At 36.2% G+C, this 18,392-nt stretch overlaps 1 protein-coding gene across 4 annotated transcripts in view; it reads left to right on the top strand.

Annotated features, from left to right (window-relative positions):
* The window catches only part of QKI (QKI, KH domain containing, RNA binding), a 108,748-nt gene extending 90,595 nt beyond the window's left edge, over positions 1 to 18,153 (top strand). Inside the window, exons 4-7 of one of the 4 annotated variants that reach the window (XM_010022248.1) lie at positions 7,646 to 7,733; positions 10,060 to 10,332; positions 12,971 to 13,045; positions 17,733 to 18,153. In XM_010022248.1, coding sequence (XP_010020550.1) covers positions 7,646 to 7,733; positions 10,060 to 10,332; positions 12,971 to 13,045; positions 17,733 to 17,749 — 453 coding nt within the window. In that variant the 3' untranslated portion in view covers positions 17,750 to 18,153. Of the gene's footprint in view, positions 1 to 7,645; positions 7,734 to 10,035; positions 10,333 to 12,970; positions 13,046 to 17,732 lie in introns of all 4 variants that reach the window. The other 3 variants (XM_010022245.1, XM_010022247.1, XM_010022246.1) reach the window with 3 other exon arrangements.
* Positions 18,154 to 18,392: the final 239 nt, after the last annotated feature.

Here is an 18,392-nt window from a genome sequence, read left to right as displayed (position 1 = left end):
AAGAGGAAAGATAATTAAAAAGAAAAAAAAAAGGCTGAACATAAAGCAGATTCTGGAATTCAGTGTCGTTGGGTGTCTGTAGTATAACTGGCACAGGAGATCTCATTTCCTTGAAAGCCCAAAACTCTGTGATTTAAATATGAGCTTATCACATCTGGCCGAAAGAAATGTTGGGGTAGACATAAAAATCCCTTAAGGTCAAGCAGAATGCTACTGCTCATTCCCTGTGAGCCCCCTGCCCAGTATATTGACTACTGATGCCCAGGTGGTAAAGCAAACACGTAAGTTCCACTGATGCTGTGTTTCAGCCTGGCTTATAAAATGTGCTTTATGCTGATTTTCTGTACCTTATCTGTATTTTCTTCTAGCAGAAATGGAAAGTGGGGGAGGGAGGGCATAAGGACTCTCAAAAATATTACTGCTAAGCCAAGTATCATGATTAAACAGGGATATGTCAGATAAGGTGATGGGAAGTGTAAAAAGATATGCTGCCTTTTCCCCCTAGTGTATCTTTAACATTATGACCAATGAATTTGTCAAGTGAAACAGCACAGTCGTCTTTGCATATCATTTGAACCGAGAGCTTGCTTTGAAGAAGATAAGCAGACTGTGTTGCCCAGAAGAAATAATGATGCTAATTTATCTTTGCCTGTCCTCATAGACATAGCAGTGTGTGTCAGTGTTGAAAAGGAAATAGAGAAATAACTGAGCTATAGCTTGCCACCTATTCAGTGCCATAGTGTATTGTTGATGGGTTCTACACAGGGCTCTAAGAAATATGGCTGGTCTTAAAGTAGTGATTTATTTTACTTTGTCTCAAGAGCATTTGGAAAAGTTTCCTCTGATGCAAGAATAGCTGCCAAATGATGTCAGAAGAGACCTCTTTGGCAAATTCTCAGCATGTAGGCTTTCTGCTCCATCACAGTCAGAAGTGATGTGGGATGAGAAAGTCTAAGTAACATATGTTTACCAACAGCTAACTATCAATATTTATATTCTGGGCATGGGAAAATTGGAAGTCTTTGTCAAAGGTTTTGAGGGGAAGCAAAGATGGGATGTTTTTCTTAACACTGAGTAATAGTTTATCAGAAGTTAAAGGCTTTACAAAAGTGAAACCTGATGTCTTCCAGTAGGTGATCAGTTTAGGAACTCACATTCAGATTCTTTTAAGAGGCCCTTTTCTGTGTTTTACATCTGGTTACCTGTCAGCTTGCCTAGGATTTCATTGCCATAGATACCTTAGTCTTAACAATTTAGATATAAAAAAAGACCTTCTAAAGATAGAATAGATTTTAAGTGTGTATATCTTAGTTTCAAGAATTCCACTGTGGTTTTGCAATATATTGATGTCTGAGATCCGTCTTTTGGTTTAATATGTGTATGTCTAGGAATTTGTAGTATATTGTTTGTGAGGGGTTTTTGTTTATAAATTATGAATGGAAGGTTTTTGTCCCTGAATGAAGACATTCATGTGTAAAGGCTGTTTGACTGGCACATGGTATGTTAGGAGTACTTTCTGATCTCCAAGTGAATTGCGGTGGAACATTTTTCTTTGTCAGGGAGGTAAAACCATTCTAGAGCCCACAGAGTCCAGAAAGTGTCACAGCACAAGCCTCCAAGCTGCAGCTAGGAAGGCAGGGTGACAGACCCCTGACGGGCAGCAGTGCCTCCTTCATGAGAAGGATAAGATCAGTAACAGTAAAATATTTCAGTGGTGCTATTGTGTTTTACCAAAACTTGTGTAAATTAATAAATTGCAGGTGGCTTATATGGTTATGCAGGCTAAAGAATCATGAAAGTTATTGTATTTAATGTGTGTATTTCCAGAGATAGTGGTAGAAAAGTCATGTTTATTGTAGGTGGCAATTGTAAATTACTTTTTTATTTGAGGAAAAGTCTTGTGTATCTACTCTTGTTTATTAGTATAGTGTTCTTCCACAATTGCCAAATTCTCTGCCCTTCTGTTTCAAGTGTGTGTAACATTATTTAATGCCTTAACTGTGTACTTGAAAGTACAGTGTGTTATTGGAAAAAATTCTCTACCTGAAGTAAATGTTGAGAAAAGCATATGGTCTTGGAGAAAATGTGGTAACTGGAAGAAGTCTCTCCAGCAATGGTGGGAAAGGTGTGAAGTTGCTGTTGGGTATTGCTGCTTAACCAGAGGTGGTATGGGGCATGCAGGAAGGGAGTCTGCATGAGAAGTTGCTGAGGTACTTGGAAGGTATGTGCTGCTCTTTGGTGCTCTTGCATTGCTGAGGCTGCCTGGTGGGACAGGCCTGTTTGCAGATGGCTGCGGAAGATCAAGGTTGATTTTTAGCTTCTGTATTTGCAGTTGATTTACCCATTACTTTTCTTCACCGTCATTTCCTCTTCCCACTTGCTGCTTCTGCTCTGATCCTGAAAGCATTGCCCTGGAACAGCTTTTAATGGACTTAGAAAGGAGTGCTCCCTTAACCAAAGCCAGACTTGCCTGCATTTGGTACAAGATAAGGCAGTCTGCAGACTTACCTTAGTTTGGGCTCAGTTCAGTTCATGAGAATTCAGCTGAAGTGCAAGGATGTGTGACAGGATTGCAAAAATGTCATCCAAAATCCATGACATTTGGAAGCTAAACTGTCAGTGAAAGTCACTAATACCACCTGAATAAGTGTATCTATATTATTATGAACGAGGGGGAAAAGTGTATTTGTTGTATATTCCAAAGCAGTTATTTTAAAAGGAAAACGAACATTTTACAGAGAAAGTGTGTATGCTTGTACAAAAATGCTGTAAGCCTTCCCTGCCAGTGGTGGTGGTAACAAGAATCAAGAGTACATTGTAAGTCTTAGCCAGGTACGACTGTGAGGCTCAGGAAGCTCTGTCAGGATAAAGTATCCTGCTGTCGTACAAGTGAGTGTATTGTTTGCTTTGTGAATTAATTCAGCTGCACTTACCTTCAACATGGGTCAGTCTGGGTCTGGCAGCAGTATGGCAGGGCAGTACCAGCACTGCCTGGCTCCATTGGATGCTAGCTCATGGATCTCTGCTCTGTAGTAAACATTGCTACTTGATTCCACTTTTAAGACATTATCTTTCTTTTCTTCTCTACTGTAATTTGGTATAGGCTTCTCAGAGTTGACTGTACACAGAATCTAACAGTCTGTCTGTCACCTCTGAAGACTTTCTTCATAAGTCCTTCACTGGCGTTGCACAATGAATGCATTTTGTTTGGAGTCTGTATGGCTGGCTTCCACGTTAATACCATGTCTATCTAGTGTGCGTAAGTTTTATATATAAATAAGAAATTAAATTGTATGATACTCTTAAGTGAACACTGTGTGAGTATCTGAGGCATTTAAGTGCCTAATAATAATTTCAGAAGCATTAATTCTCTGAGGAGCTTGGAGTATCTGAGGTTGAAGTATAGCTTGGACATTGTTAATGAAAAGAGGTCATTAAAAAATGAAATGAAGTGCTTTATCTGAGCTCCCTATTTCGTGACATGAAAAAAACATTTACTAACAGCAGCTTATTACATAACTGCAGCCCTGGTTTTTTTATTTGAAGCCCAATGTGGGAGATGGAATTGTGGTTTTATCTCAGCATGAGTATCGCCAATGTTGTGTTTTTCATTTGAAATGGTCTTATTTTGGGAAGTGTTTCCCCGGAGACTTTGTGTAGGGGGCACTTGTAGTTGTTACTAGTGTTTTGAAGCTTGTGACTATTAATCCTACTCTGATAAAGGTTAGAAAGCAAGTTACTGCAATGATAGTGGTCTCTGGCATTTTGTCTCCTTCAGGTCTTTTTATTGCTAGCCCATGCAGAGCTTAGCTACTGTGAGTCTACAGCCGTGTGTTCACAAATCGGTCACCACTGTTGTCTGTGCACAGTTGGCTTTGTTAGGATTTACTGCCTGTGTCTTTTCAGTATTTGTATTCAGTGAGCGGTTGCAAGTGCTTACGTTTAAAGATTTATGTTTCAAGATACCATTTAAGGGTTTTTTCTTAATCTATGTGTTACATCGTACATGAGAAATACAAGGAAAGCACTGGAGATTTAAGAGGATGAGGGGGTTGAGTCAATCACTTGAGCTTCAACTTAGTAATGCAAATCTGGCTTTAAATAACCTTATTGATGTTTGCTCAAAGTGGCTTCCTTTCGGTGCAAATGACTGAGCTTTGTTGTAGCTATTGTACAGGTAATATACTCTCCCTTTAGAGATTGCCTTTGTACCCCTGATGCAACCTCTCTTTGCTTTAACAGAGAGTGCCTGCAGAAATGCCTGGAGCTAAGATAGATTGCATCCGTGAGCCTCATTTGAGTCAGCAACCAAGAGGATAGGGCAGGCAAAATCTGGCGCCCATTGCTCTAATCACAGCTCTTAGAAATTTGAGGGTTTTGGCTATTTGTGAATGAGGTTCAAGTGGAGAGCTGGTTACCAGAGAATGAAGGATGTGACAGCATGTCTGAAAGGGTCCTGACCACTTCTGTGACTTAGACCTTGAAGAAGAGTGGCAAGCTTCTGTTAGGGTGCGAGGGCATAGCAGGGGTTTGAGAAGTACTAGTAGTAGGGTGGTTGCAAATAGTCCCAAGCACCCATGTCTAGAGGAGACAGTATTGTGTAATAAACAGTGCCATCTTCTGGGAGGAGTCGGAATGATGCCCTTGTGGTCAGTATTAAAGATGGGGTTTAAGTGGTTTTGGGGGTTTTTTTTGAGATTTCTTTTTTGTTGTTTTGGGGATTTGGGTTGGTGGCTTTTTGTTTGTTTTGTTTTCTTTGACTTTTTTTTTTCTATCTAATAAATGCTTTGAAAAACAAAATACCAGAAATTGAAATAGAGTCTTGATGTCTAGTAATGCAAGTCCACATCTTATATCTGAATTATCACTGATGCAGTCTTTAAGGAAAAGTTTTAAACTGCATTTTGGAGTCTGTTTAAAAGAATACATTTTTACCAGCTGCTGAGCAGTACAAGTTAGGAGCGTGGTCTGTTGTACGCTGAAGTCTATTATTATTTTTGTAAATACACTTTTTAAAACCTAGATAATTACAACATCTTTTCTCATAGGAAGCGTAGTGACCTATAGGAAAATGTTAAAGATCCAAAGTAAGAATGATTGCTTCACCTTTTATTGCCTTTAAGTTGTTACAACTCCTTCTCTTGGAGATATGAGAAGGAAAGAAATGTTTTCTATCTTAAAATTATTATCCTACAAATAGTCATATTTGGGAAATATTCACGGTGGTGCAAAATCTGGGATTAGAGTTACTAAAATTATCCTAGCAAGTGGAATGTAAGAGTCAGCATTTACTGAGATTCAGTAATGGTGTCAGATCAATCACGAGAACCCTTACTTGGAGGAAGTGAGTAATTTTAGTAACTTTAATGGAACTATATGGGAGATGCTGCTGACATTGTTAGGAGTTTTTTCATTACACACTTCCAATTAAATAAATAAATAAAGGAACCCAAGTAAAAAGCCAATAATAAAATATAACCATTCTGGGGAGAGGGGAAAAGAAGAATCAGAGTGTCACAAAGTCTTTATGGCTATAATAAATTAGATGAGATTTATCCAGAACGACAAGAATTTGTGAGCGTCTGGATAGGCAGATAGACTTGGAATTGGTTTTATTGCATCATGATTGTCTACATAATTTACCAGCAAAGATGCAATGGAATAATAGTTTCTTAACAAACAAACGAACAAAAAAGAAACAAAAAGCCTCAAACAAATTTCTTTTGAATGTAAATTATAAGTCTGTTCTGAGTATTTCATATTAAGTGTGCTATAATCAGTGCATTTCGTATTCCAGAGGGTCTCATTTTAATGATGCTGGAGTCTGAGCTTTCTGGACAGTACAGTACTTAACTGTAGAATTTTTTTGTGGTTAAAATGGTAATTGAATGTGGTTTTACTTTTTCAATATTGGTGTTAACTTGGACTGTCACACAGTATTTCAAGAAAATATCTAACTTTCAGTATGTTCTGAATGTTTAACAACATTAATTGTTACTGTGTGTAATCTTTGTGTTTATGCAAGTCTTCAGTATTAGAGTTTTCATTTCTACCATCTGAAAGTAATTTAGTGTCTATCCATCTTACCATGTTGATTTTAAGTTCTTGATAAAAATCAGATGTTAAAATTTCCATTGCATGGGGTGGTGGTCCTTGAGCATACCTTACACTACGTACTGTATTTACTTAGATACAATTTAAAAACTTCTTTTGGTCTTCTGATTTAGTAAATTACTTCTCTGTAGTTTGGGCGTAAAGTATGTATAACATCCTACAAACTAGCTGAAAAATACTTCCCTATACATTTGGAAGACCCCATGTAAATAATCTTGCTAACTAGAGACAATTTCATTAGTGCATTGCTGTAATGGACACAAAGTTATTTAATAAGTGTGGGGGTTTTTTGCTTATTGGTGGTGATTGCTATTCTTTGTGGCTTTTAATTCTGTGGTTTTTTGGTAATTACTTGTGCTCTTGGAAGTCCTAGTTGAAACCATCTGGAAGAGTTGTAGTTTCATATGGGTGAATAACTCTCTCAAACCAGACTTTAAGATTTTCAGAGTGGATGGCACAATATGTTATTATCTGGGTTCCCATTCACTTGGAAAATGCTGTTCCAAATATCTGAAAAACATTGTATGAATAGACAAGATAAACAAAAATATAAGAAATCCTGTTTAGCAAAGGAAGAATGCAGTGCAGCTGACACTGAAGCTGCCCTCTTTTCCATCTGACTTGAGAATGTCAGCAGTAGCATTCAATATAAAAAGCAAGGTAGTAACTTAACATTAGATGCTGACCATCTCTCTTGGGTTTCCTATATCATAATCTTGTTTTCTGCTTCATTGGATATAGACTAAACAAAGGATAGTATTTCTGGAAAGACAGATCAGAAAATGCCTGGTCTTAGAACTAAAATTGTACTAGTCAGAAATATTTTTGTTAGTTACATAAAAGTGAGCTTTTTTACTATATACCAGTGGAGTAGGTAACTCCAGGGAGGTAATATATATTGATGCAAACCCAAGCATAATGTGTGCTGTGCAAATAGTAGTTATATCCTAATCGGAATACATCTACATGTGCCCTAAGTATGAATTCTGCCTTGAAGTAGTTGATGTCCTGTTTGGAAAGCTACTCAGTTTGTTATTCTAAGTAGTCAGTATCACCTACAGTGGAGCAAGTTATAATAAACTGAAGTTGCTTGAAATTTGTGGTGTCTATCCTTCCTCCAGTTGCTTGAAATTTGTGGTGTCTATTCTTCCTCCAGCCCAATAACATAAGTTTTTAAAAGATCCCTTCAGGAGTACATAGAAAACAATTACTGGAACTAGAGAAAAAAAATTGAGACACTTAAGAAACAATTTCCATCAAGCACAACTTAAAATTAACCCTATTTTTATAATTTATGGTGTGAGCCTTTTGCAAGACTTTTAAGGTATTTATTAACACCAGTTAATGGTAGACAACAGGCAATTTGCACTTATTTTTAAGGAAAAGCTAACAAAGCTTACTGGGTTTGTGCCTAATGGTAAGCAGGTATTTCGCTTGGTTAAAACTTGAAGACATTTTATTCTAGGCCCCTTAGATCTTGTGCACTAGTGAATTAATAAGCCTGACTTTCTTCCTGTCTCTTCACATGCAGGCAGAAGGAGAAGACAGCCTTAAAAAGATGCAGCTGATGGAGCTTGCAATTCTGAATGGCACCTACAGAGATGCCAACATCAAATCACGTAAGCATGTCAAAAGCTTCAAGGGTCAATGCTTTAGTAATATTTGCAGGTTTTGATTCCTAAAGCTACTTTTTGGCAAATGTACAGTAGCAGCTGTGTTGGAGAATAGAAGGCAGTGAAAACTCAACAAAACAGTAGGCAGCTGTTGCAAAAGATCTTCTGGAGATAAGTCGCATCAGTTTGGGGTTTTTTGTTTAGTCCATCATCCCCCCTTTCTTTCAACAGTATGCCTCAGTTGAAATATTTACAAATACATAGTTAAAAAAGTCCAACCCATAAGCCAGATTTTTCTATTGTACAGTAATTTTTTTCTTAAATGCATAGAAAGGACAACAGACTCCTTTTCAATATTATCTTTAGAGATGTAATTTGAAAATGTTACAGATGTCCAGGATACTGTGAATACATTTTTCTGTATTATATTCCTTCCTTTCATCTTGCTTGCATGTGTCCCCCCAATTTTACGTTTTTCCAACAATTCATCAACTGATTTCACAGCTGAGTTCACAGGGATCAGTGATGTAATGAGCCATTTTTACAATTTCTTCCATTACATTTGTTTGAAAATGCTTTTGCAAATGCATGTATGCACAGGTTTATACTTGAAAATTAATTACATACACCTACTAATGAGAGCATATACCTATTATGTGTGACACAAACTGTTTTCTCTAGCTGAAAATCTAATTTCTCCTCCTGAAAATGTAGTTGCTGATACTGTTCCAAAGTAAATTTTTGCTGTAGCTGTGATACAAATGTCAAATATAAGTACGGTTAAATCAGTCTTTTCACTAAGGGCCTAGTGATATTTGCAAATTTGTTTCTCCACACAGTCACCATTTCAATGTTGAATATGTTTAAAGATTGGAATGCAGTTAGATCAATTTGAGACTGCTTACACCAGTGTAATTATTCAGATTTGAAAAGAAACATAAGCAAGGGCTTTTACCACTACAATGGTAGTGGTAAATCTTCCAGCCCTAATGAACACTGCAATATTTAAAGCTAGATGGGTTTTAACTGTATTTTAGTCTCTAAATTATAGCAAATTTATGAGTAAAATAGTTTCAGATTAGCTGAAATTAGTGCGAACTATTGCATAGAACCTATGTATTAATTGGAGCGATTTCTTTGTCTGATATATTCCCACTGGTCTATTTGTATCAGTGTAAGTGGGAAGACAAGATTTTTTGTTGTTTTTTTGGTTTTTGTGTTTGTTTTTTTTACTAGAGATTTCCACGCTAATATCCACTTTTTCTGATAATAGTTTCACTGTTTGCGTTTTGATTTTACTGAAAACTTGAAGATGTAGAAACGATGGTGGTTTACTTCCATTTAAGAAAGAAAGTGAAAATGTTTGAGGGTGTTTCTGTTTTGTTGAATAATACATTCAGTCTGAGCACTTCTGTTTAGAAAATGAAGATAATTAAAAACCCACAACAGTCTCAAATCTGAAAAACTTCCACCACATTTCCCTTTTCAGATCACCTGTAAGTTAATGGAATCAATGTAGATCAACAGTAATGCACAGAAATCTATAAGTTATAACCCTTTAAGACTGGCTGTTAGCAGCTGATGTGTTAGTGTTTAAGAAGTTCATCTTGTGTGTCAAACAGGCTTCGAATAACATGTAAAGAAATGTGCTAGCACAATTTAAAAAGCAAAACCAAAACCAAAGAACCCAATGCCTGTTTTGTTCTCATACAAAGCAAATATTTTATTTGGGGGAATTTGGTATGGAAATTAATAATTTTTGAGTTTGTTTTTTCATGCTAGAGTAGGAAAGGAGATACATTATCTTTCTAGGTCATCTTTAATTTCATTGATCCTGGAAACTGTATATGTTTAAATACACTTCTAAGACATACAAGACCTGTAGATTCATACGGCAGCTCTGCATAACTGAGTATCTGTGGACTCTATAGCGGCACTAAATTTTGTACTCTGATTATGACAGTATTTTCCTCGTATCTCCTGCATGCATCTCAGTCTCATGCAGTCTTGATAGCATAAATGAAGAAATGTGGTCTAAATGGAGCTTTTGTGCTGTGTAACCTGTTTGAGAAATCTACCTCACTGTTTTACAATGGCTTTTTTATTTTGCATGTTCATACTTAATCACACTGGAAAATGGAAAGCTGTTTGCATTTGAATGGTGTGCTTTGGCACTGTGTGATCAGCGCATGTACTAATGATTTCCTTTTATTTTTCTTCTTTCCTACTTTTCCCCTTTTTTTCCATCCTTTCCACGTTTTGTACTGCTATCTCCATACTTTCCTCTGAATTTCTTTGCTTACTGTAGCAGCCCTTGCCTTTTCTCTTGCAGCAACAGCCCAGGCTCCAAGGATTATTACTGGGCCTGCGCCTGTTCTCCCACCAGCTGCCCTGCGTACTCCTACGCCAGCTGGCCCTACCATAATGCCTTTGATCAGACAAATACAAACCGCTGTCATGCCAAACGGAACTCCTCATCCCACCGCTGCAATAGTTCCACCTGGACCCGAAGCTGGTTTAATTTACACACCATACGAATACCCCTACACGCTGGCACCAGCTACATCAATCCTTGAGTATCCTATTGAACCTAGTGGTGTATTAGGTAAGATCTTTGTATGCGGATGACTGGAGAATAAATTGCTAATGCTTTGGTGATATTTGCAAGGTAGAGGTCATGGGGCTCAAAGAAAAAGATTTGAAGCAACAATCTTATCTCAGGTATAACAAAATTACATAGGGAAACCGCTCACATGGTATAAAGCGAAACATGTTTAAAATGTTTAAGTGTGTGTGTTTAGTACGTTAATAAGGCTACTGAAAAGAAAATGTTTGTATGACACTAGATGGTAGATACATAAGCAAGGAAAAAACCCCAAACCTAAACAGAAGTTGACATCTGTTATATGCCATTTGGACTCCTGTCAATAGATTTGTTTGTGCTCTCTTTAACATAAATTAATGTCCAGTTATCTTTGGATGAGAGAACTTCCTATTTTGCTATACCTTTTCAGTAGCACAGCTGGAGAGAATGGAAAGGTCTTTTTTCAGTTTGTAACCAGAGAATAGTTTCAGTGAATGAATACAAAGCAAACTAAGTTCTGATCAAAGGATGATACAATTAGCAATTTTATTGATGGCTTTTTTTATATACATTGGGTTGAAATGTCTGTCATTCCTAACATTTCAGGTGATTCACTTGCTGTGGGAAGGCAAGAATGATAAAGCAGCCATCACAGTGCAGTTAACTGGTCAATACGAAACAAGCAGTTCAACAGTTTCTTTCTTCCCTACCCTCTACACAATCTAAATAATCTTTTCTCTTCCATTTGTTCTGAATTGGTATGACCTTGGTGCTGCATAATACTGATTTTTATAGGACTTTGAGCTTAGCTTGTTCAGTGGCAGTTATTGATTTACACAAGTTCTAAACATCTCTAACAAACACTAGACAGTCATGTTCAAAGCCAGTATTTTGTTGAAAGTATCAAAAAAAATCATCATTTCACTTATGCGACAAATACTTGTTGAGTTACCTGGATGTGTGCATGTTCCCACGTTATATTTTGTGGAGTAAAAAAGAGGTATTTCAGACTTCTGCCTTTCAGGATTAGTGAATCAATAATAAAAATTATAATATTTTAAAATATTAGTAGGACAACATATAAATATAGTAGGATAAAAGTATCCAGTAGGTCTGTTGTTAAGCAGCTTATAGTTGTCAGCTATGCCATAGCCAAAATTCAGTGAGCATATGCTAATGTCATCATTTATTTATTTCCCACAAACATGTAAGTAACCTCCCAAGCTCTTCCACCCCCAATCTGCAAGTCCACTTGCGATATGTCCTGAGATAGTCACAGTTACAGGGTTCATAACGGTAGCTGTCGGTTGCTGGTTAGTGGCCAACTCCTCTCCTGAATTCAGTTAATAGCAAGTAAAGAAATATGTTATTCCACAGTAATAATTGAATATGATGCAGGGAACTTTGATTTCTCACAAAATTTTCTATAAAGAGAGAGAGGGGAAGATTACTCTGAAAATGGCATCTGAAACCATTACATTCTTTTAGGGCTTAGCTGCGAGAGCACAAGTGTATTGGCCAAAACAGATCTCGTCAAATAATTTTATTTAAAAAAGGAAAAGGCAGGGAGGAAGTGGGGGGAAGACCACACTCCCACTTAAGTTAGCACTAAATCAATAGCTCTTCATACATCTGCTCTATTATTTGAGCAGTTGTATAGAGTTAACTGAATTAAATTAGTTTTTGTTGAGTTTTACTTTATAATATGCTCATTCTCATTATTAATATACCATATTTTGTCCATTTTTCTGGTGGACCTTTAAGATGTCTTAACAAAATTATTTCTAAAATGTCATAGAAACGCACCCCTGTTAGTATTTTGGGGATATTGGTGTTGGGATCAAATTTTAGTTGGTGACTAACTTTCAATTCCCTTCCTTTTATCTTCAGGTATGGCTTTCCCAACGAAAGGCTAAGAATTCAAGAACGGTCTTAACTGATCCTTCATCAGATCTGAATTTTAACAAATGCTTAGTTTCAGCAGCCTTGAAAAAAGCTTGGCCTAGCAGTCAGTGACTTACTTGCACTTTTTTGCACATAGATTTAAAATAAAATAGTGCTATTAATTTGGATTAGCTCCTATTATTACAGAGTAGCTGTAATTTATGAGTGTATAGTAGTATACTGACTGCTAAGTGTTCTATATAGTGTTTGCTTTACTAATCACCTAATTCATTGCAGTTCATACTTATTGACTTAAAGTTTAAAATCACAATCTGTAGGCTTGAAGAATTGCTTTAAAACTTTTTTGTGGTAGAACTGGAAGTGATCTTAAGGTTAGCAAATAATTGTCAGTATTAAAAGATGGCATTATTTAAAATAGTCCTGCTGCAAGAAAGGCACTTCAGTGAATATGTGACTAGTAAAGCTTAAATGTGCTTGGGTCTAATAGATTTCATGAAATACTGTAATTTTGGGATTGTAAATGAATGGATTAAACAGGTTAAGGCCAGGATGTTTAAAAATAAATGCAATATTAATCTGCACAGATAAACTTCTTTTTAAGATTAAGATTTGAAACTACTGTGCCTTAACTTGTTGCTTTTCTTAAAATGAACTTTTGTAGTTAATGATCATTTAAATCCATTTTGATAAACCTGCTGTTAATGTTTTCTTTGAATGTTTTCTAACTTTGTCTTGGTAATTGCAATTTAACTAGGTGCGGTGGCTACTAAAGTTCGAAGGCACGATATGCGTGTCCATCCTTACCAAAGGATTGTGACCGCAGACCGAGGTTAGTTTAGTTCTGCAGTTCTTGTTTGTAAGAAGTGCTTTGAGTGTACATGAGATTTGCAACACCACAGCTGGTTAACCAAATACCTGGTTTCACCCATTCATTATTTTTCCCCAAAATATGAATAGTTAATATTTTAAAGCTTTGGGAATGCTTGTTGTTTTAGAAACATTTTGTAAACTTGGCTTTCCCAGCCCAATTAAATACATAAGCTTTGTGATACATTTAATATAAATTATGTAACTGATTCCCTTTTAAAAACTATTTAAAGATCCATCTGTATCAGGAAACACTATGAATTCAGTGCTACAGTAATTAATTTGGCCATGTTCCCCCCTTCTTCCCCCAATTTGCTCTTTTAATTGGTGTGGAAATATCAGATTGGTGTTGCAAAATAAAATGAATGGATGGTTGCTTAATGAGAAAGAAGTAAAGGAATAAATGCCTCCTGTCTGTGTCTGGAGAAATCTGAAGATTTAGATTCCTTTTTTTCCAATAAACTTTTGAGCCACTGTACTGTATATTATGAGGAGGATGCATGTTCTCAGATACCTGACTGAATTCAGAAAGGTAAGGGCTGTGAAGATAATACTTCAAAAGTTGTTTGAGTTTGAATTACTAAGAGTGGGGGAAGGGAGCGTGTTTTGGGTTTTTTGCCAAAATCTATTTCTTGGTATTTGCCTTTTGCTGCTAAAACGTGTAACCTGAAGGAGAAGCAACTTTTGAAGTCCTGTTGGTGAGATGACATCCAATATTTGGGCATCTCTCTTTAACCCTTGAATGGAAAGTAAATCTTCATTTTTCTCCTTTTCCTCAAGTGTAATGCCTTTGGACCCCTGAATGAAGTATTTAAGCTTATTGAGAAAAGTTGTATTTTCGGTTTATTGACATTGGTTAGGAAGCAGTGTGTGGGATGAATTCTTGTCCCATCCCTGCTGCTGACTCACTGTGGGTTTCAGCAAGTCATTTAATCTCTCTGTGTATGTTTTCCCATCTGTGAAATAAGGATAATAATACTTCCCTACCTCACAGGGGTGTTGTGGGGGTTCTTGTTTTGTACAGGGCTTTGAGGATGCAAAGCGTTACGTGCCAAGTATTATTATTCTGCTCTCATCAAAATCAGTTTTGTGCAGGCTTCCATGATATTGTAATATTCAAAAGCCAAATCCAGGTGACAGATCTGACATCTCCTAACATTGACTACACTTCACTTCTCACAACCTTCCATAAATTAACTACAAGAAACAATACAGATCTCAGGCGACACAATAAGAAGAGGGCCCTCATGGATAGTTGCTGTATTTATGCGTATGATCTTATGCTTTACAGAAAGTGTAAAGCTGAGAACAAGACACTACTTAAGTTTTCTACAAGACTGCTTCTTCTTTTATATCACTGCACGCTATTTACAGCCCATTGACTTTTTCTCGTTTCTTGAGAACTCTCCAATGGGCAACAGGGTATAATCAGAATAAGGTCATAGCCCATGTTTACCAGAAGAAGAAAAAAGGGGAGTGGGAGGGGTGGATTAAATAGAAAAAAAGATTAAAACCTATCTCTGTCAAGAGTAATGAATGGTAGAGATTTGATTGTCTTTGAAAGCTTGACCAAATGTTGCAAAAATCAGTTTTTGCTAATGGTCTTTCATGATCTGCAATGGTAGTTTCAGGTGACAAGTGTAACTACCTTTGTGTATAGATATTTGTGTGAGACAACTAGTAAGTATACAGATAAATCATGGAGAGAGGTGGGGGAATAACAGTTTGTAGTTTAAGTTCATCCTTGTAGTGTTTACTCAACATAGATTTCAGATATTTTGCGAAGGGCCTAAATGTTTCATCTGGGTCACTTTTAAGTAATTGAAAACAATTACTGGTGTGAGTTCACCTTTTAAAATACAGCCAATTTCTGATGATAGAGTGTTCATCTCTAGCAATATTGGAAGCTCACTGTCTTAAGTAGATAAATAAATACGCATGGCATCTCCTGTTGAATAAGTCATGCATACCTCTCTTTTAGCATGAAAACCATGCCAATAGTTCAGGATAATGTTATTTTGAAGTCTTATCTAAATAATCCCAGTGTGTATTAAGAAATTTAAGAAATTAATTTAAAACCATAGATTTCACTGCACAGATTTAAGTTTAATGATTTTGAAGAGAACTTCGTTCAGCAATGAAACAGTTTCTTTTAATGTGCTGAAATTATGTTGTAGAATTAAAATACTATCAGTATTTACCATATTCACCTATTTGGTAGTGCTGTCACCAGTATACTTCTATAGCTGTAGCCATGAAAAACAATGTCAGCAAACCGAAATACTTTTTTTTTTCTTTCTTCAATGTGGAAACTTTTTTTTATATAGTTGAACTGTCACTAAATCTATATTCACATTCATTGGGTCTAAAGTTGGTTTTGTTGTTTTGGTTTTTTTTTTTAAATTCTAAATCCACTTTCAGATGACTTTGTAGTACTACTGCATTCACTTTTTAAGTAGGTTTTATTCTTTGCATAGGGTTGTTTGGTTTTGTTGTTTGGTTTTTTTTTTTTTAATAGAGATAAGCACTGCATTTAAAGCAAGAATCCCCAAATGTGTAAATGTTTTATTCTTACAGCTAAGCATTTAGAATTGGTGAAGGGTTGAAAAATAAGCTCATTTTAACTCAGAATAAACCCCCAGTTTATAAATAATACAAAATTGAATTTGATGCATATAACAGAGAGACTGACTGATTTAATTGTAATAAACTGTAAATGGTGTTGCACAGTTGACAAACCTGTGTGTACTGTAGAAGGCCAGAGACTTGGCAGAGGATGTATCACAGGTGTACTGGTATTTTTAAAAGGTAGCTTGCTTTGATGATAAACTCCACAAGAAACATTAATGCTGAGAATTTTCTTGAATGTTTTATCCAAACCAACTTTCACATAATTTATATATAAATCTTAATACCATTTAATCAAAATTGTAATCAGTATCAAAATGCTTTAAGAGTCTGTTTCTAGTATACCTGTAAAGTGGTGAGATTGTGCCACGTAAGATATTTATTTTTATTTTTGCTTATTTTTGAAAGAGCCGTTTTAACTTAAAGAAATCCCACTTAGCATGATTCTGAAAAATTTCAGGGAGCATGTGGTCTCATTTATGTTACAGTAGTAATTTTTTGTAGTGTTATGAACTGTATCCTAAATGATAGGCCATTTTTATTATGTGAAAGTAAATTAGCCCACAAGAAAGATTGCTAAATCAATGCTATCTGTGAATATATTACACCTACTGGACTTCATTTTATGTAATGGCACAAATCTGACTTTGCACTGAATACCTTTCTCACTTTCATCTCCTCTGCCTTAGTCAAAATGGCAACAGTACAAAAACTTTTATCAACCTCAGAATTTATTTTAGCTATAATTAAGCTGTTGAATGAGTCTTAAAAAAAAAAAAATTAAAAAAAAAAATCATACTACTGTTAAGTGGACCAAGTTTGGTGAAGGAGAATGTGAGAGAATGATTAAAGAAGGAACAGCTCCAGAACATTTGGAATGATAACTTTCCACTTGAGAACTTTTTTATGTTTTACTGTAATTTGTTTGTGGTTTTGGGTTTTGTTTTTTGTTTTGTTTCGGGTTTTTTGGTTGGGGTTTTTTTTTCCTTTTTTTTTTTCCTTTTTTTTTTTTTTTTAAGAGAAAATAGTATTTACAGGTGGCTTCTTTTAAAATATAAAAATGCAGGAATGTATATGAAATGTCAGATTTTATTGTATTTGCAGAGTATTAGCTTTGAAAATGAATAAAGAGAGCTGTTTGTAGTTTTAAAATGCCTTATTAGTACCAATTAGATATTTTCTCTATTTTTTGATGTACTTAGAGCTTTTTAAGTATAGACTTTAAAATGGCAGGACTTTTACAGTGTTTACATGCAAGTGCATTTTATAAGTGTCCTATATGTGTAAAATAGTATTTTGAACGGGAAAATGCTGGCTAAAGTAGCAGGCTGAGCGTTTTCCCGGTTCCCACGATGATGCCTACGTTGCTAGACTACAGTTTAGTATTGCTTTGTATCATGAGGCCAAGAAATTCCATGTTGTTTGTAAATAGAATAAATGAAAGGCAATAAAAAATTTATTGAACAAAAACCCTTTGTTTGGCCCATAGTTTGTTGATCCAAATTGTTTCTCTAAGTCCAGAATTCCTTAGATGACTCCATTCTTTTAACAACCAGTTATTAATAATCACATCCATCATTAATAGTTGCTTTTATGCTTGCACCTGGGGAGGTACTAATGCTTAATAGCAGTCAGATACTGATGCTGTGCACTGACTGTTGTTCCAGAAATCTTCTACCCAGTTCCAAAACTGTTCATCGTTTTTTGTTTTCCAATTTCCTTCATCGACTGCTACTAACCATTAGTCGATAGTTGTATTTTATCTCTATTTCTCCTGTTAACCAGTTTTGTGGGAGCGGGCTTCTCCTTCACGTGTCCAAATCATGATGGAGGGCTGTCATGATTTTATTGCATTCTGTAGATGGTGTCGATCAGTATGTCAGAATTAAACATGCTTGGTTTTTTATTAGTTGTGATTAGTTTTCATGTTGTCATTAAGCCGTCACTAGCTGGAACTAATCTCTTCTCTATCTTTTCTTTCTTTTTTTTGTTTTGTTTTTTTTTTGTTTCTAACCACCCAGCCGCCACCGGCAACTAACCTATGACCTTCTGACCTCTGAACTCTTCACCCAATGATGACCTGACCATGCCTGCCTGCTGATCAGTTAACTGGTAAACGCCTTTGCTTGCCTGTCTTCAGTGCAGCGAGCTGGGGCACTTGTCCGTTCGTCTTACCATCTAACAAAACAGACAAAGAAATTGTTGTCCTCCAACTCCGCTTTTTGTTGTTCTCCTGTTTGGGTGAAAGTGGTTCTAGAACCTGCACTGAATAGTAGTAAAGCAATAAGGTCCAACTCATCCCTCCGCACTGATCATCCTCTAGTGTCCTGCCCCAAGCGAACGGTAAGGAGGCCTCGCACGAGATGGAGACAGATGTCCCTTAACTACCCGATGACAGAGGCAGTTACTGTGAGAGACTTCTAGGAATATTTTTCTTCTCAGAAAAAAAAAGAAAAAAAAAAAAAAGAAAAACTAAAATAAGGAAGTCAAAGCTCTCTCTGAATGTACTGTGTGATGATGCATCATGCATGAACCTTTGGTCAGGGATGTCATTGGGGAAGGGATTCCAAAAAGTATTCAAAATTTGATACGCTCTTTAGTCACTACCGGTGCCCTCAAAGGGCAGATGTTGCAGCCTTTTTTTCTATTGCCTGCCAAATTGGACATTTTAAAGGAAAGTG

The sequence above is a fragment of the Nestor notabilis genome, unplaced genomic scaffold (genome assembly GCF_000696875.1).
Source record: "Nestor notabilis isolate BGI_N333 unplaced genomic scaffold, ASM69687v1 scaffold3449, whole genome shotgun sequence".
In the NCBI taxonomy this organism is placed as follows: domain Eukaryota; kingdom Metazoa; phylum Chordata; class Aves; order Psittaciformes; family Psittacidae; genus Nestor; species Nestor notabilis.
The sequence above is the reverse complement of the archived record's forward strand: the minus strand, read 5'-3'. Positions and strand labels throughout refer to the sequence as shown.